The 23784-nt window shown below is 34.3% G+C and overlaps 1 protein-coding gene across 1 annotated transcript in view; it reads left to right on the top strand.

Moving 5' to 3' along the window:
• Nucleotides 1–23784, top strand: part of LOC113232961 (voltage-dependent calcium channel type A subunit alpha-1) — a 329573-nt gene that overhangs the window by 256165 nt on the left and 49624 nt on the right. The window contains exons 3-5 of the mRNA XM_026467881.1: nucleotides 17237–17371; nucleotides 22579–22711; nucleotides 23484–23623. Coding sequence (XP_026323666.1) covers nucleotides 17237–17371; nucleotides 22579–22711; nucleotides 23484–23623 — 408 coding nt within the window. The remainder of the gene's footprint in view (nucleotides 1–17236; nucleotides 17372–22578; nucleotides 22712–23483; nucleotides 23624–23784) is intronic.

Raw genomic sequence — 23784 nt, 5'->3', positions numbered from 1 at the left:
TGAAATCAGCCTGCAAAGTTTGTATATACAATCCATTTGTTGCATTTCGTTAACTTTGTGCTTTAAGATACGAGTTTGAGAAAGTAAGGCGATTACTTGTTTTTTCAAACCAATCAACATTTCAATCTTTTTACAGTTCTCATGTTAAATCTCAGTCAACCGTGACCTTGGGACATTTAAAGAGGTCGAAACAGTGGTTTGCGTGAAAATACAAAAACACAATTTTAAATTCTGAAAAAAAAAAGTTTGTCACTAGGAACATGCTGTATATCGATTTATGTATATTCACAAAAATGTCATTTTAGTTCTGCAGCTAGTCCCAGAAAAGACATTTAAATTTAATGCGTCCATTAACCATAATACTGCCTTGTGCTTTATCAAAGCAAAACACAAGCAAAGACACTTGATGTAGCGTTAAAGTTAATGGACGTTTATGCAATAGAGCGAATCTAGTTACAGATAATTCCGCATTGCCATATTTTATCTCAGTTGCCATAGTGAATGTGACAAAGTAGAAGGTCTCCAGAACCGCAGTGGGATACCCTATTTAGGTTGCCGGCGCCCGCCTGTCGGCCGAGCGAGGCGCCGTCGCGTCTCATCTTCCACAGATCTTGGAACACACCCAGGGAATATTTTTTGCTTATTGATGTAGGCCTCGAGGTCAATCCGGCCGTTATGTTAATGGGACATCGGTTGGGAAAACCCTATGATGTTGGTACTTACTCTGCTGCAATTTATCAGTGTCGTGCCGTGATAGGTCATTTTTTGCGCGCGTGCTTCTTTTTAAACTCGCTTTTTGATTGTAAGTATATATCGTACTGTTAATACAATAATATATTAAGTCGAAAAGTGTAAGTCGAAAAGAGTAAAGTGTTTTTTCAGAATCGATGAAAAACGAATCTCTCTCTCACTTGCCGAGAAATATTGTTAAACTAATGTATAGTTAAAAATTTATTACAGACATCTAAACAATTTCCTACATGCGAAATATTAAAATTATTTTTAAAAATAAAAAGGGAAAATAATTTCGTATTTTTGAGTATTCTATTTTGTCTAGAAGTAGCTCACAAAAATTGTCTCATTTTGAGTTGAATAGATATATTTTAATTTTTTCTTGCGATACTCAAACGACGGTCTTATTAACTTGAAGAGAACCAAATATTACGTTCGGCTATTATATAATCTTGAATTTCACATATTTAGAGTTATAACACTGTTTTAATAGCAGTGTGATATATTGGTTCTTGTCGAAATAATCAAATTACAATAAATTCTGGTCCAAAGATAAAGATAAATATATTTCATTATAAGAAATCCAATACAAGCAAAACAAATGTAAAGGAAGATATAATAATATGTATAAAAATAAACAGTATAAACTGAATCTGAATCAGCATACTGCCATCCTTATCATAAACAACGTAAACGACATTTTTGCGAAATTGAGTTATTAACATGGAATCAGCAAAGCGAGATCTACAACCTCCTATGAACGGATTTTTTTGTAAAATCAGTGTAATTGACATTTTGCATTTACAAAAAAAGCTATAGGTGCCAATATTTCGAAAGTTATAAAAATGCAAATGCGTTGTTTTTGACAAAGAAGGCAGTATTCAATCTTCATAGAACTATAGAATTAAATCTTAGAACTCTAACAGTGTAATTGTTTTGACTAAACTAAGTAAATGAGTACCTGTACTTTAGTGAAAGAATTATGGATAAGCGTGTTGCTTACCACAAGGCGCACTTGTCTCGTCACTCGTTCTGTCACTTGATATTATAAAAAAAATCTCTCACTATTAATAACAATAATAATCAAATCAGAAACTTTATTATAATAAAGTATACTGTCAATACATAACATTGTATAGCGCTCATTTCGTTCCGATATGCTTGTATATTTATCATAAAAAAATACTTTTGAAAATTATTCTCGATTGTTCTCTGTGAAGATCTAGTAAATGAATAGCGAACACTGACCACTACAATTGAAACATTCGTGAAGCAACTTACAGCGGCAGCCCTCATAAACACGTAACACCAGGCTATCGGTTTTCAGGTATAAATAAACAATCAGTAATACGGCGCCCGTGTAATTACTAACTTAAATATGCAGTTGTAAAAATTTGTAACAAGAGTTTTGGTCGTGGTATGATTATGTATAAATTTTCGTTGGCGTGGCGCTATCGACAGCAAATTTAAGTTTGCTGGTCATGTACGGCAGGTGCGGTAAAGTTCAGTGGGCGATCAACCCGGCTCAGTGAACTTACCATGAAATTGGCCAAAAGATTGATTGTTCTACGTACGATACACTGCATTTATGAATTTTTGTGAATATTAACGTGATTTTATACTGCTTTGTCAAACTAAAAACATTTTTTTTGGTATTGTACCTTTGTTGTTTTGCAAAGACTTCATACCTATTTCATCGAAAATCACATATATACCTAACAGCAGCAGCAGCACCCGTTAAACCTTTGGTATAATAAAACCACGTGTGATTATACGTCAAAAGTGCTTTTAAAGCCAAGTCATAAAAATAATGCTAACTATATTAAACAAATCATGTATGTATGAAAATTTTTAAGTCTCCAATTTACGCATATTTTTTTTTATAATACCAACTGATGGGACGAACAAGTCGTGTGCCTGGTGGAAAGCAACACGTCTTTCCACAACAGTTGCAGTTGCTTCAAATCGCAAAGATCTGAGGGGCACTCCCACCGCGTCCGTCACCGTGAAATATAAGTTGCCAAGTCTCATGTGCCTGTAATTTCACCAGTACCCGTACCCTTCAAAACCGGAACGCAGCAATGCTACTGTTTGGCGGCAGAAATAGCAAAGGTGGCAGTACTTCCTTGGACGAACTCTCTTCAGAAACATTAGCATTTTGCAGATGTGTCCTTCTGGTAATTTGAGTGCCATATATGGATACATACTTATATTTTTTGATTACTATATAATTATTCTATTTTAGACAGTCTCATTGCAATCATACGGTTGAATTAAAATATCAAGAAAGAGTGACATGTCGTAACTGTACTTCACGCAAAAGAAGTTACTGGGAACCCACAGATCAACAAACATATCGTAGTAAATAAATGTCCTACTGACCCACAAGTTCTTGTAAATAATTTGATTCAATTAGCCAAAAACATAACTTGGCAAACTCTTGGCAAGTAGCGATCCGGCTATAACTTAAGTCGAGCCTAGCTATAGCAAAATGGAAAGTGGCCAAGTGGCTCATTGTGGCAGATACGCCAATGTAAGTAAAATCTCCTTTCTATTCAAATATAAATGAAATTCTACAGGCCAACTTGAAGTAAAATTAAGCATTGCTGCTCGAATGATATTAATGTTACATTAGTTCGGTTTTCTACATTTCATTAAAGTTCATCTGAAAAGAGCAATCCCTAGAGTTTTTTGCTTGTCTTTCTCAGGGAAGACAGAACAGTGAACGAGCGGTAGTTTAAAAATTACGTTTTCAAGTGTAAATTTATTTTACATATAGAATAAAATGATTATTTAAATTGACTATGACAACTTAATAGGTACCATTTCTATTTGATTTTAGTATTAGGTATACAAATAAAAATCTTATAATCAACGACTTCAATCTATAGACAAGCTTTAGACAAGAACATTCACAGCAACTACATGTTCCAAACAAAACACTATCAATAGTGAGAGCGTTTTGTTTTAGTGTTGAATTTTAGCAAAGAGTATCAGTACCATAGTACCGTGGACAGACGTGACAATCTATAACTATTGGGAATGAGCTAGACAAGCAGATAATATTGAGTGTTTACCAATGACATTTATCCATAGTTGGGGAATTAACGTAGAGCCCCTGGCAAAGTCGCTATTAGTTGCAAAATACATTTCATTTTGCTTTGACCGAAGGGTCTTCCACTAACTATTTAAAATTATTATATTATTAAAAAGAAAAACATATTATTAAGTAAAAGAAAAAAGATACAGTCGAGTTGTTGAAATTATTGATATTATGTTATGTTCGTTCCTTGCCCACGCAGCGTTTTTTTCAATTTTTTAAATTTATAGATGGTAACCATAGTAACTATTTTATTCTAATTATCCCTACTGTGTTGTAGACTATATCCTATATCCCTACTGTGTAGTCAGACCACTCTGTTGCCTATTAATCTATGATATTGAAGTGTTGTGTTTTCACCGAACATCTGTGAAACACGCTATGTGTATGGAACGGCCGCCGCATCTAATACATATATAACGCATAGAATGATAGTTTCATATCAAACCAACTGTCAGAAGTGAGGCAAAAATAAAATTCATGTAGACGTAAGCAACTTGTATTTACCCTCGTCGGCACGCACTCGAATACACACAAACATTTCCATCACAAGTGAGGAAATTGTCTCTTGCTTAACCCATCATTAAGTTAATAAATACTACCTAATTTTTATTTCATTCATATATGAACAAAAACCTAAAAGCGAGTTTAAGTACGACTATCGAATCTGACTTTAGTTATAAGCCTGATATTATCTGTGGACAAACACATGAAAAGTACCTTATAATAATAAAGAACCTGAACCTGCAAGTTATTTATACACAACTTTGGAGAACTGACGATAACTTTTTTAGTCAGTGTTAGTTCCCTAAAATAAGTTTAGTTAAGAACTTTTGAGTCTGGGCAAGACAATTTTTAAAAAATGAGTCCTGTATGATGACCAAGAATAATGATTTTCACATGAAACTAATGAAGGCAAATACTAAATATATTCCGTAAAAATTTGATCTTTTTATTTGTAGAAATTCAGCAACCGTCGCGATATTGCCTATTCTCAAAAAATTACGTAATATAATTATTTTGAAACAAAATAGCAAAATGGGGAGAAAAAATCCGTTAATTTGCAATATTTTCGTATCTTATTTGCAATTAAATTAATTTTCTGTTTTAGTGAATATTTACGTAAAAATACAAGTTGAAACGCATTACTTCCTTGTGGAATATGATGTTAGTATCTATTTTATGTTTGTCTGACGTATTTTTACACTCATTTACCGCTAATTTCGTCATTTTTAGCTAAAATTCTTGAGCTGTTCGTATATACATATCGTTGTTTCTAATAAATAATGTATACTGGGCAAAATAGATGATATTTATTTTATTTCCACATGTGCGATCTTCTTCAACTTATGTATACTATGGTGATCAGGTGACATTAAAATAATATGCTGCAATCAGGACAGTCTGTACAGATAGATAGAACTATCTTAACTTACGTATCGGAGGTTTTTATTATTAATCATTTCATGGAGGGAAAAGAGTATATAAAAATAAAATATAATAAGCGTAATATTTATTTCTTGATTATTATGATTTCTAATATACGATTTCCATGTATTTTTTGTGAAATTTTCCACTAGTTCGTTATTATTATTGTTACAAAAATGAACACTCATATTAGTTGGAAAAGAGCGGTGACCTCGGCATGACAACAGGCACTATTTCTGGTCTAGTCAGAACGAAGGAATTTTTCTTTGTGTTTGATAAATCAATAAAAATAATAACATAATAAACACAGTCGCTTTCGATAATTATAGTATATCCACTCCTGACTTACTCTCCAAATCCTATTTTGTTGCTGCTGATGGTTTGATTTACGAAAATTACCAATCCACACACTCTCCAGTTACTCTATAGTCCGTTTGTTTAGGTACAATCATGAGACGTCTATTAAATGAAATACACATTTTATAAAATTTTTTTTACTTACCTTCAAATACAAAATACAAATACTTAGCTTCATATGAAATTCCATGCCCATTTTATACTTATTCAAAGTGTTGTTTATGATGTCAGAGAAAGATGAATAATTTAAGTCGAAATAAATGAATACCTCACGTGATTTGGTCTGCCAATCCCAGTATTTAATTTAATGTGCTTTTTTATTAAAAAAAAACACATATGATTCCAACATTTAAAAAATTACATTTGTAATGTATTTGCAGGTAGACAAATATATTTTTATATAAAGTTAAACGGAAAGAAGTGTCATTTTATTTTTATTATCTCATTAAATTGTAACTAAACTGGAATTTGTGAATGTTCTGTATAAAATTAGTGACATTATTTTAAGGCCTGGAAACTTCCAATGTGCATAATTCAATGGGAAATTCGTAAGTACAGTGTAAAATAGTTAGGCTTCACTATTTAGTGCAGAATAGTCTTATTACGTCGTCGTAAATATATCACAACAAATATCTTTTTGTTCGTTTTTGTTATACATTTTTCTAAGTAGCTTGTATTTCTTGCCTACATCTACTACGAGAAGCAAGCACAAAATATAAGATACTGTGATTGCGAAAGTCCAGTCGTCTCTGGTTTTATCAATATCGATACGAAAAATATCGCGTGCCATTTCCTTAGGTATCTAAAGCCCTATTCTCATATTCGGTCGACAATAACTCGAGTGTTTTAGCTAATGAGGCGGGCGAAGGGCAAGATGCGCCGTGTCCTTCGCCAAGGCCTATCACTCCCCCCGCCCCGCATTTTCGCCCCGAAACACTCGCCCCTCCGCCGTCTAGTGAAGTGTAGCTTATATCTGCGAATACAAATTGACGTCGGTACGAGCAAACACAAACTAACCTTATTTTAAGGTCAGTGCATTTGTCGCTTACGTTACTAGTATCGTACTAGATCGAACAGCTGCTTAGATAATTATCTAGTGACGTGAGTACATCCATGTAGGGTGAATACTTTGAAGGTATTGTTATCAATTTTACAACTTCTGTGAAACTAAAATTACTTTTACTAATAACAAAACTGATAGACGCACTGAACCCAAATCAAGTTTTGTTTCCATTTACTCAAATAAACGCTCTATAATACTTAATATACTGAATTCGCAACAAATAATTTGTTTTGTTCACTTGTTGTTTTAAAATTAAAATATTATAATACTATATTTAAAACGTTTAAATATTATAATACCTTAACGTTTTAAACAACAAGTGAATAAAACAAGTTATTTGTTGCGAATTTAGTGTAACGCTTACATTGAGTTACTGTAATGCAGTTATCGAGTAAACGAAAACAAAACTTGATTTTGGTTCAGTGCGTCTATCACTTTTGTTATCAGTAAAAGAAGGACAATATTTTTCATTTCATTTTAAATCTGTCAAATATATCAACGCCTTTAAACTGTCTTCGCCCTACATTCACTACATTGTTCACATTGATGTCACTAGAAAATATTGAGAAATATTAATATAAAGGTGCAAATAAAGATGGAGACAGAGGTTTGTCCGGGGTCGTCCTATGGCAACGTTTACGCCTGTTTTCATCCCCCCTATCCTACTGGTGATAGTAGATGATAGTATGTATGTATTTTATGTTGTAAAACGATAAAGTATGTTTCTATAACTAAACTGTTCCACATAAACTAATACAATGTTGTTAAAATACACAAAATATAAATGTTTAGTTTTTCCTAGAAAAGAGTTCAACGTATGAACGCATCAAGTAATAAAAACTGTTAATAAAAAGGGGTTCAACTCACAGCACATATTTATTAAATCAAAACCTGAACTTTCGTTTCACATATCACGTCCACATCCCTAATCGCCTCCTCCTCCCACCTCACGCACAAGGCTCGTTCCTTTGTATTGTGCAAAGCGACGAGCCTACCGCCGCGCCGGCCCGCGTTAAGAAATGTGTTAAAATTTCATGCGATTACCTGATCTTTCTAGAAATGCTCATGGTCGAATTTAACCTTGTATTTTTTTCTTGTAATTTATTATATATTTTTATGTAATAATCAGAGATAGGAAAAGACCGAATATATTTAATTAAACTTTCTACGAAGTTATCTATCTACTCTGTATAAGTAGATTCTTTTCGTCCTCCGAACTTCCTGAATTATTAGGTTTAATTTAGAGAACTAAATTAAATATGTAACTACCATATTTTACTACAGAAGTATATTTAGAAGAAAGGTTTTGTTATTTTATTGTATTGGATATTCTATGAGTATTAGGTGATATTTAGGTAAATATAATATGCCTATTATGACGACCTCGGTGGCCGAACGGTTTGTACTGCGGATGCTCGGTGTCCCGGGTTCGAGTCGCGGTAAGACGAATTTGGGAAAAAGCTTTTCTAAATTTTTCTGAGCTGGGTATTCCGATTAGTGCCCCGAAATGAATTTCAATGACTGTGGTACTCATAGTACAGGGAATTCCCTAGTTTGATATCAGGTAATTGATGTGCTTATCTTGCATGTTATTATTATTCCGATCTCCGATAACAATATAAATGCATACGCTTTGTTTATTTTTCCATCGGTGTAGACAGATATCACAACCATAATAGACTTCTAAGTATATATAATTTTTTTTTTATAGGAAATGAAACTATTTTTCCGGATTTAAATCGCGTATATTTGTTTTTTTCAAACAAACCGACGTTTTGGGCCCTTTACATGTCCCATGGTCACGGTTGAGTGTCAATAAAAAAAAATAGTTTTATTTCCTATGTGTAACAATCGCGAAAACCTAAGAACTCAATATATTTTATTTATTTATTTGTATTCAGGTTACAAAGACCCATAAATACATTATCATGGTTGTGATCTAAGATGATGCACGCGACTTTCTAGAAGTCTTTGAAAGCAGTATTACTTAATATTAATAATAATTTCCGTACTAAAAAAACGACCTCAACAGTTCGTGGAATTACACCTATTTACCAAGTTCTATTTGAAATCGGTTACCGGAAAATGCGTGAAACATCTCTTAGTTTGCCACCCTTATAGGTGGAATATTTTCTTCAAATTTAACTAAATTTAAAACAGCTTAAAACAAAAAAGAATCATCAAATCGGTTTACAAATGAGAGTAATTGCGTAACATACATACAAAAAACAATGCCGTCTTCCTCCTTTTTTTGAAGTCGGTTGTACCTGACAGCAGAGCAACGTTTTCAATTCATTTGACATCCGTACACTTTCATCGGTAACAGGCCTCAGGTATCAACAACGTTGGCCTACGATATTCTACTTCTATGACATGCAATATACTCATAGTACACGGAGCGACATAACGCAATCGCAGGGTCAAGAGAACTTCATTTGATACTTAAGAGTCCGTCCTACCTCAGCTCAAATTAAAATGTTGCCCGTACTAATACGGTTCATTTTGCTTGTGTCGAGGGGCAGGGAGACTAGCTTTATTTCAGAATTAATTTTTTTACAAACGAAATCAATGCCCCTTTGAAAAATGTATATCGTATACTATGTAATACGTGTTCTACTTAGTTCATAAAAATCATTGGTATGTGTAAAGTACCTATTTAATATAACGGTTTTCTTTTAAAATTTCGAGGTAAATTTGTGTTTTTTTTTCTATCGTGAAAATTTTTAAGAATCGTATTTTGACACAGTATAGTAGATAGATAGATAACACATTTATTCAGCACAAATACAAACAGATACAAAACATCTACAATCACTCCACAAAGTATAACATAAAAGCACATAGAACATTCATTATTAATTGTATACACATTTATATAAAACACATACTGCGAGAAAAACAAATAAGGTAAATGTCCCAGTGGTTGACACTGTCCAATATATGACACTTTTGCATTTTTTTTCACAAAATAAGAAAACAATTATTGTTATTACTCCAAAACCGTGTTAAATGTACTAGTAACGACATGCATGAATTTAATTTCAAAGCTTTCATCGATTCACTCAATAATTTTTAAAGATGGCGAAAGTCTTTGCGAGCAGGTGATCGGAGTGCGTCGCTCTTGTTATAGAAATCGTTAAGACTTTGAGTAGTTCAAGTGAATTTATCAGGCGGAATATTATTAATTACCGGTAAGTGTTTATTGAAACCATAAGATAACAGTAAAAACAATTAATTTTGTGTGTATTTGTTGATGTATGTCGTTTATATTTTATTTTAGAGGCATGTTAAACAATGAAAAAATGTTTACTAGTAGTTGACACTCATGTCAAGCACTCGTATATATGAATATTTTTTAAAACTTAATTTCGACCATTTGGTAAGGACGGAGAATATAAGTTTGGATTACTCTGTTAGTGACAAGTTTCTATGGGTAGTTTGAGCAGTGTTTGACATGGGTGTCAAAGACTGTTTTACTATGGGGACCCAATAACTGACAGTTGTATATTGAGGTGTCAAACACTAGGGCGTAACTAGTGTGAAATATTGGTTACGGGTATTGTTCAATGAAAAAATGCCACTAAGACTGTCGCCTTATTCTGATGATGACGTATTGAAGGCGGTAGACGAAATATCAAGATGAATGCCTATTGCAGCAGCTGCGAGAAAATATGGGATTTTACTGTATAAAATTTTACTAACTTAAAATTTCATTAAATTTATATCAACGTTTTAGTAACTCATTTTTATTTGAAATTTTGCACAGATGAGATTGTAGATGAAGTACGCATTGTTTTGGCTCCTTTAATATAACTATACAGTATTACATCCGTGTATTTTCTATTTTATATTTCTATTTTATGTGGTTTTTCCACGCACTTACTTACCTTGACTACAAAGATAAGTAAATATTTATTAATTTTAATAAAAGCATCTCGATTGATTATGGTTTTTCTTATTTATTAAATTTATTGTTATCAAGTGATTAATGCGTTTAAATAACTATGAAATCTTAACATAACGTCCTGTCAAATACTGGTACTCCGATCGCACTGTGCCATACTCAACTATAGATCACATTAGAAATTTTGGCTATCATACACTGGTACAATTTTAGAGGTAGCAGAAAACTGGAATATATTAATAATGCCTATGATTATTTTAAATTTTATGGTTCCTGGAAGATAAATGACAAACCGTTTAATATGTTAACATACGTAGGTAGTCAGTATGACTGATAATTAAGTACTTTTTGGCAAAATACGTGATTTTCCCTCTAAAAGCGTCAACCACTGGGACATTTACCTTACTGTGAGAAAAACAAACAAATACGAACTGGTAAAATTTTAATCACAGACCACATAAGTCTTCCGTGATTTTAATGTATCTATGACTGCAGTTTATGCTGAAATGGCCCTGACTGAGCATAAATACCTAATTCTAAATACTATATATATATATATATACATTATTATATATATATATAAAGTAAAAGTATAAAATGTAAAGCAAATAATGTAAATAGTAATCGGTGTATATCACCAATATATATTTTCAAGTGATTGATTCAACACACTGTTATGCGGAATCAATCAAAGCCATTTGAAGTTGATACACACTTAAGATTAAAATTCAACACTATGCCGTGAAGACAACGGTCCAAAGTCCAAAGCTTCAAGCATAATGTTTCCTTGATTGTACGTAGAATGATTAAAATATCACTAATGCCAATAAAATTTATCACAAACTCGCTTTGAAAGGCTAAAACCTGCCTGCAGACCGTAAAGTATTAAGGATAATGTTTTCGATTCGGCCTAACCGAGTCCCGTGGGGCGCATACCGTACCTTTATACACAAACACGCAGACTATCGGTCCCAAACTCAGTATTTAATTAATCTAATGCACCGGTTTCACTCCCCCTCGTTTTCAAATAGGGTTGACAAACATTTTGTTCTAACAATATTTTATTTGAATAGAGTAATGCATTAAATAGTGAATAAATGCACGTTTTTTACAGATTTTTACAGTCACGTTCTCGTTTTTTACAGGGGAATCTGTTTTTTTTTCATTTGACGACTTGAAGCATAACGGTTAGCATGCTCGACTACCACGCAGAGGTCCCGAGTTTGACTCCCGGGCCGGGAGAAATACTTGTAGATAGGTAGATAAAAACTTTATTCACTTCCATGACAGCATATTTACATAGAATCCTAAACCAATTATTATTATATTGAACAACATAAAATAACAAATTTTTATAACAAAAGGAACGTATAACTACACATATAACTAATTACAGTAAATAGTTTTGGAAATCATGGCAGTGAAAAGGCGCATAAATGCCGCAGTTTCTCACGACACTGGTATTCTGCCAGAACCGTGTTTAAAGACACGCCACTCATCATCTCAGACTGTCCTCTGGCTTTATCGTTTAATTAAATAAAGATTATATTTTGAGATTATATAGAAAGATTGTACAGCCTACTATTTATTTATCTATTTCTCTCGTGAGCTTGGGTTTAATTTGTGGTTGTCTATGTGTGTGTCCATGTCGCGGGGCTATGACTGTTTGCGTTATAATATAGTTATAATTTACTTATTTATGAAATAAATATATTTAAAAGGAAATTATTTTTTCGGACCTAATCGTAGTTAGACGTAACCGATGCAAAATTTGTTTGAGAAAACAAATATACGCGATTTAAATCTGAATAAATAGTTTCATCACCAATATGTACCCCAAGAACTCGAAGTATACTATTCGAACTTGTCTGCTTATAGATTATGTATTTACCCAAATACCGATTTTTTTTTAAATCCAAGAAGCCTTTACTATTGTTGAAATTTAATTGATATCCATATTTCTCGTAGGACTGGCCTACGTAACCGTTCATTAAATCTTAATTAACACCACTATATAAACATAACTTTCCAAATACTCTCTACATAATAAAGTGTAATTGTTTTCCTAATCAACATGCTCGCTTGTATAACGAACCTTCGTTACACTCGTACCGTAGCTGCTCCATTACGTTATGTCATCGCAACTGGGTTAGAGGTTTTTTCCCATGCATTTGTCCCACATTTATCCACTAGGGATTTTCCATGGGAGTTTTTATGAGCCGTGCGGAATTGGGGTTATGTAATAAAATTTCATCTTGAGATGAGCCTCACTTTTGTGATAGTGGAGCGGTAGTAAAGTTATTATTTCATGTTGAAAATTTTTAGCTGTTCACTTCTCGTCTTTCTCTACCGCAACCTGACTGCGTAATTTTTTTTAATAAATTTCCACCCGTTTATTTGGATAGGCAAAGGTTTAACCATACAGTCACTTCTTTATTCTTTTTTTGTGTTTTATCGTCTCTCCTACAGTCAGCTCATATATTAGTAACGTTCCTTGTTTTGATGGAAAAATCGACAAGCGTCGTTCTTATGTAGTTTATTTCATGTCATGAAAGACTGACGCTATATAATTGTGTCATTTCGAGACTCAAACTGGTAGCATAGACAATGTTTTTTAGATAGTAGAAATAGTCAAACTTTTAACAGATGTTTAGTAGAAACCGTATCACTGGAAAAACAGAACCTAAATAACACCAGCCTATCATTTGTCCGGTTAGCCAACTGTATTTAATTTTAGATATTATTTCTTCATTTTGAATCTCTAATAAAATATTTACATTCGTGTTATAAAGATGTTATAAACTTTGCTATCACTAAAGTATATATTTTATTACTTTATACGTCTAATAAATTAATGATTAAATTTCGTAAAACGTAAGTTGTCGCTGTTACGTTTATTAAATATTCCTGGATTTATATAGTCTTTATAAATCATTAACAGCTATTCTGTAGTTTATATGCAACTTGCGAATGTGCCAGCCTTACCCTAGTCGGTCACGTGATACCAAGGCACTGACCCACATTTTGAATGACAATTCAATCTAAGTACCTATACCGGTATCGCTAACTCGTTGTACATATTAACCTGACTCAGTTATTGGCTATTTTTAACCCTCTTCAAGAAAATATTGAACCGCATCGATTAATTGCCGTTTTATAGAAACAACCTTAACCTTTTCCAATAAGTAAACAAGCATTTTATTTATACTTATTTAAATTATTTAAATATTTCTAAGTAACGAAACCAAGACAATTATAAATATTCTAGCTGCAATAAATACGTAAATATACAAATGAAAGCGATTGTTTGTGACGAAATTGTACATAGCATAATGAACTTTATGTGAATTGCCAAACTTACAAACGAATTCATCATTTCAACCGAAAGACGTCTCTTCCCCCAAAGGTCGCCACAACCTAGGTACGGTAATTACGGGAATTCCCGACACTACGCGAAAATTTTCCGGAAGGAACGCGACCTATCTTTTTTTTAGCTCGTATCTAGTTTGTACGTTACACAACTGACAAAAAGTATATTATGCTATGGTTATAAAAATTCGCTCCCATTAAGGTCCGCGCCAATGTAAATTGATCCTTGAAGGTCAATCCAAACTAATATTATAAATGCGAAAGTAACTTTGTTACGTTTTTACATCTAAACCGCTGAACCAATATTGACTAATTTTGGTACAGATTTGGTAATAGGCTACTTTTTGTCACAAAAATAAATCCTGAGAGGTTGAAATAGGAGATGAAACTAGGTATAGATGGACAACCAATAAAACGCTGAAAATTTATACAGTGCAATAGGCTAGTGGAAGTACTTATTCTAAGCAAAATAAGTCGCGGGCACCAGCTAGTATTAGGTTGCCTTGTAAAGAACACCAGTTTTGATTCCGGAAAAACCACGTTCGTTTTCTACAATGACTAAAGCTTGTTTTAGAATAAAAAGACTACCAAGCCACAAACTGGAAGAACCTAACACTAATAGTTTTACGTATTTTGTGGCGGCATTAAGGTTAAATTGATGGTGTTCCCCCGCCTGAGCTTTCACTTTCCCTTGCATGGATAAAACACATTTATGTTTATTACTTCACGCCGTGAGCATTGGCTCCGAATGAATTCAATGTTTTTGACGTGCTATCGGTTCACATTTGATCATTTCACATAATCATTTAGCGTTGATAAAATTACACCCAATTCTTTGTAAAATGTTGTAAGCTAACTCATGACAACTGTTATTAATTGGGCTGGAATTCGAAAGAAAGTTTTTTTAACAAAAATTATTTTAAAGCCACCAAAGGTTTATTTTAGTTTTGTATAACAATATGCGCTGAAAAAAGTTTTTAAGTAGCAATTGAGCTCCTTGTGAAAGAGCACGTCCTGAGACGTAATGCCACCTTTTCTATTGCTCCCCTCATGCAGAAATGTGAACATTACTGGGTTACGATTTTGAAGGGTAAGGGTGCTGGTGAAATTACAGGCACATGTGACTTGTCAACTTATGTCTCAGAGTGATGGGTGCAGTGCAGTGCCCCTCAGATCTTTGCTATTTAAAGTTCTGAGCGTTACTGCAACCGCTATGGACAGGCGTGTCGCTTATTACCAGGCACATTGTAATGACTTGTTCGTACCGTCACTCGGTGATACAATAAATACGAAACAGAAAAAGACAAGGAAAACCTGTTTTTTTTTATTTAGCAAAAATGTACATAAATGTATTTTAAAGAGGTGATTAATGGTTTGGATCAGTTTTACACAACTACGTCCGATTATTACAAAGACTATTTTCATTTTGTTTGTTTTTTTCACTGCAATATAATGACATCGTTCTTTACACGGTAGTCGATAGTTGTTATTCTTCAAGTATTATTTGTTTCAATGTTTGTTATAAGAACATAGTTACATAAAATGTTTATCCTCCGTGTAGAACTTCTTCAAAATATCATATTCATAGGGTCTGTTTACATCCCTATGTAAAAAGAAATATACGGGTGCTATGACGGCGTACATCGTCATATACTGTATCAGCCTTCCTGCTTCGCGCGATATGGGTCATTATCGTACTTAAGTCGTGCTATCCCGAGGATGTGGGTGTTCCTTTCTACTACGATAATATGTGTAACGCTGAGCTTCTATGCAACTTCCTAAAATATTGTTGTACAGTGTAAACAATATTGTTAATTTTCAGCTATTTTCTTTACATCAGAACTTATGTATCATCATCCATAGCCCGTCTTCGCACACCGCTGGGTATAGTCCTCCCGTAGTTTATGCCATCCACCACGATCCTGTGCTAATCTCACCCATCTACTGCCGGCAACTTTGACAATGTCGTACACCCATCGCGCTATAGGACGTCTCACGTTTCTATATCCATTTCTCGGGCACCATTCGGTTATGGCCTTACTCCACCTGTGTTCACCACGTCTAGCAACAAATCTCGCCCAACTCCACTTTAAACGCGTTATTCGATCTCCTATCTCGTGGACCTTAGTTAGTCTACGGATTTCGGAATTCGGAACTCGGTCTAGAAGTTTGACGCCGAGCATGACTCCCTCCATGGATCTTTGTGCGACTCTCATTCTGTACACAGCCTTCTGTGTGAGCGTCCACGTCTCGTCGTCGTATGTGCAGTATTACGTATGTGTATGATATCGATCACGGACGAATAACATGTGTCTGTTGGTAAGTAATACGTCTACCCATAACAGTTGTATTGCCGTTTAGAGATTTAAATCGCAAAGAACTGAGGGACACTGCCACTGAGCCCGTCACCTGATATGAAGCTCACAAGGTCCGTGTGTCTGTAATCGGAACGTCGGGTATTTCGCCTCTTAAAACAGGGCACTTGGTAATGCCCATGCACCATGTAGAGTTAAACATCAGGTATCGTTATTTGTTCCACACTGTTTAAACCTTCGGAAATATGGATTTAAAAAATCAAATATAATACATATAAAAATAATAAATATAAAAATAATTATAATACTTAATGGTTATTAATACAAAGATCGAACACAGAAAAATTTCTTCGACCTGGTGAGACTTGAACCCACAAGCATGCTGCACCGCAGCATTGCTCTTGCCAACTGAGCCACAGGTCAATTTACCAATCTGTCGAAATTCTCCTATATGTTTTTCTTATAAATCTTTGTACTGGCTTTCAGCATTCGTTACCGCTAGTGATATCTAATGAGAGATTTTTCAAAAACCTTCTCACCGCAGCCGGTATCTTGAGAGATGCCTCAACTAACGCAGATGTCGCTTTTTGATCAAATGTATTATTGAATTTTTTTGTGTAGTCGTGCAATTCCATCGCATACTCTCCGTGATATATCCTGTAGAATATATCAAATTTAAATTGCGGTGCTGCATGTAACAAAGAGTAGTTACTACATATCGTTCTCATGATAAAGCCACATGTGATCATACGTCAAAAGTGTTTTTATCACATGAAAGTCACTGAAATAGTACGAACTACATAAAACAAATACTGTATTGTGAAATTTTTGATACATCTTCTACTTAAGTATAAAAAAATTAACGATTAATTTCGTTCATAGAATGTTTAAGCCTCTGTCCTGAAAAGTTGTGGTTTTGCAGATGTGGCCTTATTATTTACTAAATTACGGTTTCTCTGGTATTTCAGGTTGGCGGCAGCGCAGGAGGCGGCGGGCGCGCAGGCTCGCGGGGCGCCAGCTGATACCATGGGCGGCGCGCACCAGCCCGCTACTCCGGGGCCGAACTCGCTCTTTATATTCGCCGAAGAAAATCCTGTACGGAAGTAAGTACCGTCAACATTAAGCTAACCTATTATACTTCGTTCTTTTTTAGCATTCGACAAAAGGAAATTTTAGTTCTTTTATCAAGCGCCATTTCATTCTGTTATTTTGTAAGCAATTTAATAAATACCGTGAAACGAAATTCTCAAACATGTTTACAAAATTTTGTGATTATCGCATTTGTTTTACTCGTAAACACTAAAAATTTAGTGAAAACTTTCCATCTTTAAATACCTACTTTTTTATTGTAAAAAATTGCAATGTAAAAAAACTTACAGAGACAGAGGTTATAAATACTAAACGGAAACTTTTTATAAAATAATTATATATGACAATAATATGTATTAATATTATCATTTTTCATCAATTCTCATGAAATGTTCCTTTACTGCAATTTGTTGACTGAAGAAAAGTTTATGTTCACTACTTCTTAGTTTACATTTTTTCTATTTCTAAAAAAAAGGTCTACAGTCTAAGCATGCAATCGAACTTTCCAAACTTTTACAATAATTTTTCGCTTAAAATCATAGTTTAATAAAGAACCTAAGGAATATTTTGGATATATGAAATGTTTTAAGCGATATTATATGCTTCACCTATTATGCCTGAAAATGCTAAAGACCGACAGCAAATTGCAGGCAATCCAATTGTTCTCTTCTCATCTCTAGTGTCCATACTATTTTGATTTGTTTATAAAACAGGATTATAACTGGCAAATTCTACGATCTGCATACAGATAGATACAGTAACCATATTCTACTTTGATTACGTCGTACGAAGTTACACTAACTGCAAAAAAGTAATTTTGGCTTTGTGGAAAAATCTCAACCCGTACTTTCATATCTAATGTTATTGTAATATGCTATCATTAACTCATAAAGTTCTAATTTATTCCTACATTTCGATTATCCTAAGATTCGAAAACAGACTTTGTACAAATGGAATAAGATTTACGTTCGTATGCAGTAATATTTTTCCGTCAATGTTGAGTAACTCAAGCGAATTCTCCCGGACTCATTTGCGGGAAGCTTAACTATTGCTCTCTGCATACATATTTAAGTGGCACCTTGTTTGGCCCTGTGCATTTTGGAACAGGTGCTGGGCTTTCTTATGTGTTTGTTAAAACTTATTTCACACACATGGTAAGCAGGAAATTGGTATATTATATCATTGTATACTAGGTGTACCCCGCATACTTTGCAATACCAGTGAAAGTGTGTCTTGTTTTTAACCTGCATTGGGGCAGCATGGTCTCTATGGCCTCTACCCTCTCCTTAGCGGAGAGATTTAATACTTCAAAAACATATGCGGGCGTGGTCACAACAAGTAGTAGTAGAGCTCCTTGTGAAAGAGTTCGTCCATGGTAACACTGCCACCTTACCTATTTCTGCCGCCTAGCAGTAATCTCAGCATTACTGTGTTCCGGTTTTGAAGGGTGCTGGTGAAATTACATGCACATGGGGACTTGTCAACTTATGTCTTATAGTGATGGGCGCAGTGGTAGTGCCCCTCAGATCTTTGCAATGTAAAGCTCTCAGTGACACTGTAACTGTTATGGACAGGCGTGTAGCTTAACATCAGGTGCACGACTTGTTCGTCCCGTCACTTGATGTTTACACTCGAAGTTGTTGACGATTACCTTTTTTTATTTGACGATACCTGGGATAAATTATCCTGTTAGGTAGGTCCAACTTCGAAAAAAGAGATCAATCGTCAAATACGACTCGGCTGGGCAGCGTTTTTAATAAAGTACGCCATATCTTCTTGTCCAAAATATCACAGTGTCTCAAGGCAAAAGTCTTCGACTAGTGTGTGTTGCCAGTGATGATTTACGGCATTGAGACGTGGCTGCTCACTGTGGGCCTCATATGAAGGCTCAAGATCACTCAAAGGGCAATGGAAAGGGCTATGCTCGGAGTTTCGTTGTGAGATCGAATCAGTATTGAGGATATCCGCAAGGGAACCAGAGTTACCGACAAAGCCCTAAGAATTGCAAAACTTAAGTGGCAATGGGCAGAGCACATTGCTCGCAGAACAGATGGTCGATGGGGCTGAAGAGTTCTCGAGTGGCCACCGCATACCGGAAGACCAGTGTGGGCAGATCACCCACAAGGTGGACTGATGATCTGGTGAAGACTGCGGGTATCTGCTGGATGCAAGCGGTGCAGGACAGGTCGTTGTGACATTCTTTGAGGGAGGCCTATGTTCAACAATGGACGTCTTTTGGCTGATTGAAATGATGATCATAATGGTAAACAGCTAAGGTAAATTATTAATTAATTAATTAAGCACGATAACCATGTTCGATTACCGACATTTACATATCTTCAAGTCAAATTATTCAAATATATCATGTCTGCGTAACTTGAACTGAACCTTAGATTTAATGTCTAAGGTATATTTTTAATATATAATTGCGAAATTATAATATTATGGCAATAAATACATATTATACAGTGTTAACAAATTAGGTATGTTGGTTTAAAGTGGTCTATTTGAATCAGATGGCTCAATTAATATCACAAATACCATTTATGTCATTTAAGAATTTACTTTTTTATTTTTTATTTATTTTTTATTTTACTTTCCCGTACAAAAAGAAAACGAATTCTGTCCAAACTTAAAGTGGCCAGTGATAGTTAAAAGGTTTAAATCACTTTGTGCTACTGTTATTACTGTGTTTAGTGATTAACTTATTTTCTTAATTCGTTTTCGATTCCAGTTGTCTCTAAAAATGATTATGGGGAGGTAAGTAATTAGCCTATAAGGGTGCTAACACCCTGTATAATGTTTAAAAACACATTTAAATTATACAAGTATAACAAACTGGTAACAATGCAACCGTCAAATTCGATAAAACTGAAATACGGAAGTTTTGGCTTTTGGTAATTTTAAACCAAAAGATATGCCATAAATCTTTAACTGTCAATTTTTAAAAAAAGCGCATTGAATTATAATTCCGTGACATCACGGAACAATGCCACAACGTTGTCTAATTTATGCAATTTATGTATATGGGACGACACAGAAGGATATTAACAAGTGCACCGCATTACCATACCATGTCTTCAAAGAGATGTTACTTACCAACGTTTGTAAATGTCATATCCACAAAACATTCGATATTGGACGGAATTTGTGAATTCTTATTAGACTTTTATATTGTCAAGTAAACTACGTTTGCAACAATCTATTATCGTCGTCTTAGGGTGATTACCTCGTATGTGATTTCTGTGTGACTTTTTACGTTTCGCGGCAGAAATAGATAAATTTGCAGTACTTCCCTGGACGCACTCTTTCACAAGGAGCTCTACTCCTACGAAATATGTACATCTTCTTCCTGTCCTTATCCCACGCTAGGTAGAGTCGGCACAACATGACTTACTTTTCTTCCACTTCCCCCTATCAGCCGTCATCTATACTCACACCTTTCTTACCCATGTCATCTTTAACACAATCCATCCATCTTTTCTTTGGCCTTCCTTTCCCCTTATATTCATCTACATTCATACCTTAAACTCTTCTCGTCACATGACATTCTTCCCTCCGCATTATATGTCCATACCAACGCTAACCTATTACTCCTCATCTTTTCCGTCTCTGGCGCCGCTTTCAAACTTCCCCTGATGTACTCATTCCTTATCTTATCCCTTCTCGTCACTACACGCAATCTTCTCAACATGCGCATTTCCGCTGCATGCACATTTCGATTTTTTTTTTCCTTTTCATCGCCCAACATTCTGATCCATTCAGTATGTATGACATGTCTAATCACTACTAAATATGTACTTGAATATGTTTATTTATTAGACAGTGTGTGGCTTAACCTTAGTGAAACTAAAAGAAGGGCTCGGTCCACATAAATTTACAAGAAGTAGAAAATGAAAGGGAAAGAAAAGGGAATGGAAATATTTATACGTAAATACAGGGCGTTCCGTGACTATGCCACACTGAAGGAAAGTACCTGAAATAGAAAATTTTACTGAGAGAACACTTCATTTTGATTTTAAAAACAATTCGAACTGCATTCAAAGGTTGCACGCCAAATGCGAAAAACAAGAAATTCCATGGTCTTCCTTTTCTTTAAGATACTATTTTAGTTACGAGAAAACAATCCTTATGATTGAGGCTTTCGATCAGTAAAGTAAAATTACAGATGTTTTTTTCACATTTGGCGGTTTCGATTCCCGATTCAGATAGGCGATAATTAAAAAATCTTTGAATGTAGTTCGAATTGTTTTTAAAATCAAAATGAAGTCTTCCTTCAATAAATTTTTCTATGTACAGTATTTAAGGTACTTACCCTCAGTGTGGCAGTGCTGTCCTGTATATCCAATGCTTTAAAAACAGTTAAATTACGTGAAGTTGAGCTTTACATGATGATTAATAAGCACATCTTCTCGCTTCGAGAATTTTGATGGGAGTAATGACGGATCGAACGAACCAACGTAAGAATAGTGGAAGAAAAAGATTTTTTTTTTAATTAAAAATTTTAAAAACAAGCCAAGAATCAGTAAAATGTGTGATAAAAAGGTGGGATGACGATGAAGGAGGTCCGAGCATCGTCACAAGTGTCTTAGTTGAGGCAATTTTCTATTAAGTTAATGTCTACTCCATGAATTTATCACATCATATGTGTTTCAAATTGGTAGATAATAGTCGTTTGTAATTCAATAAACTCGAAGCGAGAGATGCACTAAATTGAGTTGCGATGGAATAATTACCTACTTGAGCATAAGCGTTCATTTTCAATCTTATTATGTGCTTCGATGAGCTTGCAGACTGAGCATGAAGTATTGTAGAAAGGAAGCAATTTATTATAATGAGAAAAGAATTGTATGTTAACGAACAAACGAACAAAGTAATACGCGGTTCATATAGTGCTGTTTTTCTGAGAAATCTGTATTTTTCTAATGGAAATATTGGTGAATTTATCAATGTGACATGTAATTTTCAGTTTAATAGTATACAATTAACACACATTCAAAGACGACCACAAATTATATCCAAACTCACGAGATAAATAAATGTAGGCCGTTCAAATATTTCTCCTGGCTCAGGAATCAAACCTGTGACCTCTGTGTGGCAGTTCGGCATGGTAAACGTTCGGCCACGGAGGCAACTAATGATAATAAGCATGAGTAAATGTATATGTATTAGTAAAACTATATAATATACAAAATTGAAACGCAACTGTTGTGAATTTCAGGTATACAAAGTTTATCATCGAGTGGCCGCCCTTCGAGTACGCGGTGCTGCTTACCATCATCGCCAACTGCGTGGTGCTGGCGCTGGAGGAGCATTTGCCCAACGGCGACAAGACCATCTTAGCACAGAATCTGGTAAATACATTCTTTACATTACTTAGCTTATTTCATAATTAGGCAAATATTGAGTGCAATTCTATTTATATTAATAATAGTCACTGCACTATTAAAAATTGTTAAAAATAATAACTTTTTTAAAAGTTATAATTTTTTGAATTTTGAACCTCAAAAGTTGGTGAAATTAGATCTATTTACCAAATTTTATTGAAATCGGTTAACGGAAAGTGAATGAAATCCAATAAATCGGATTGATCCCCTAATTTGCCACCTAAAGGTGGAATATTTTCTACAAATTTGAATGGTCCCATTCTACTGAGGTACCCCATTTTCAACAAAAAAAGAATCATCCAAATCTAGTCACAATTGTCGGAGTAACCGCGTTGTGTGTATACACAGCGCGATACAAAAAATAGTCGAATTAAGACCCTCCTTTCTTTGAAGTCGGTTAAACCTTTTTTACGGTGGCAAGTGTAATCTGCCATTCGTCAAAGCAGTCTATTCATGTATTTTTTTAATTTAAATTAATGTGAAGTGTACATATATATTTCATATCACAAAATTGTAAAATAGGCTAATAAATAATACTCTTATTCAGGTATTTAAAAAATTTTAAATTAACATTACGTTGGCAAAAGATTTTGCCAGCTTATTTGACATTATCATGATGAAATAGGTACGACACTTAGTTCACTAATTCTGGGCGTTTTTCATGAATTAATCTGTATTCTGTTTTGATCTAGAACTCTTTTTGAACAACTTTTGAATCAATTTATTTCCTTTGTTACAGGAAGCGACCGAGGCGTACTTTTTAGGAATATTTTGTGTAGAAGCCTCGTTGAAAATATTAGCCTTAGGTTTTGTTTTACACAGGGGATCGTATCTTAGGAACGTTTGGAACATCATGGATTTTTTCGTTGTTGTAACTGGGTAAGTTGTTTTTGAATTTTTTGCTAATGCTTAATATTAGAAATGATTTTTCAAACTTTGTGGCGGTTTTCTAGATAATATTGGTTTTTTACACAACAAACTTTTTATAATTAATGTTTTTGAGTAAAACAATTGCCACCACGTTTGAAGTACGAGAAAAT

The sequence above is a fragment of the Hyposmocoma kahamanoa genome, unplaced genomic scaffold (assembly GCF_003589595.1).
Source record: "Hyposmocoma kahamanoa isolate Upper Pololo Valley unplaced genomic scaffold, ASM358959v1 78, whole genome shotgun sequence".
Classification (NCBI taxonomy): domain Eukaryota; kingdom Metazoa; phylum Arthropoda; class Insecta; order Lepidoptera; family Cosmopterigidae; genus Hyposmocoma; species Hyposmocoma kahamanoa.
Note: the sequence above shows the minus strand (reverse complement) of the source record. Positions and strands in the feature narration are given on the sequence as shown.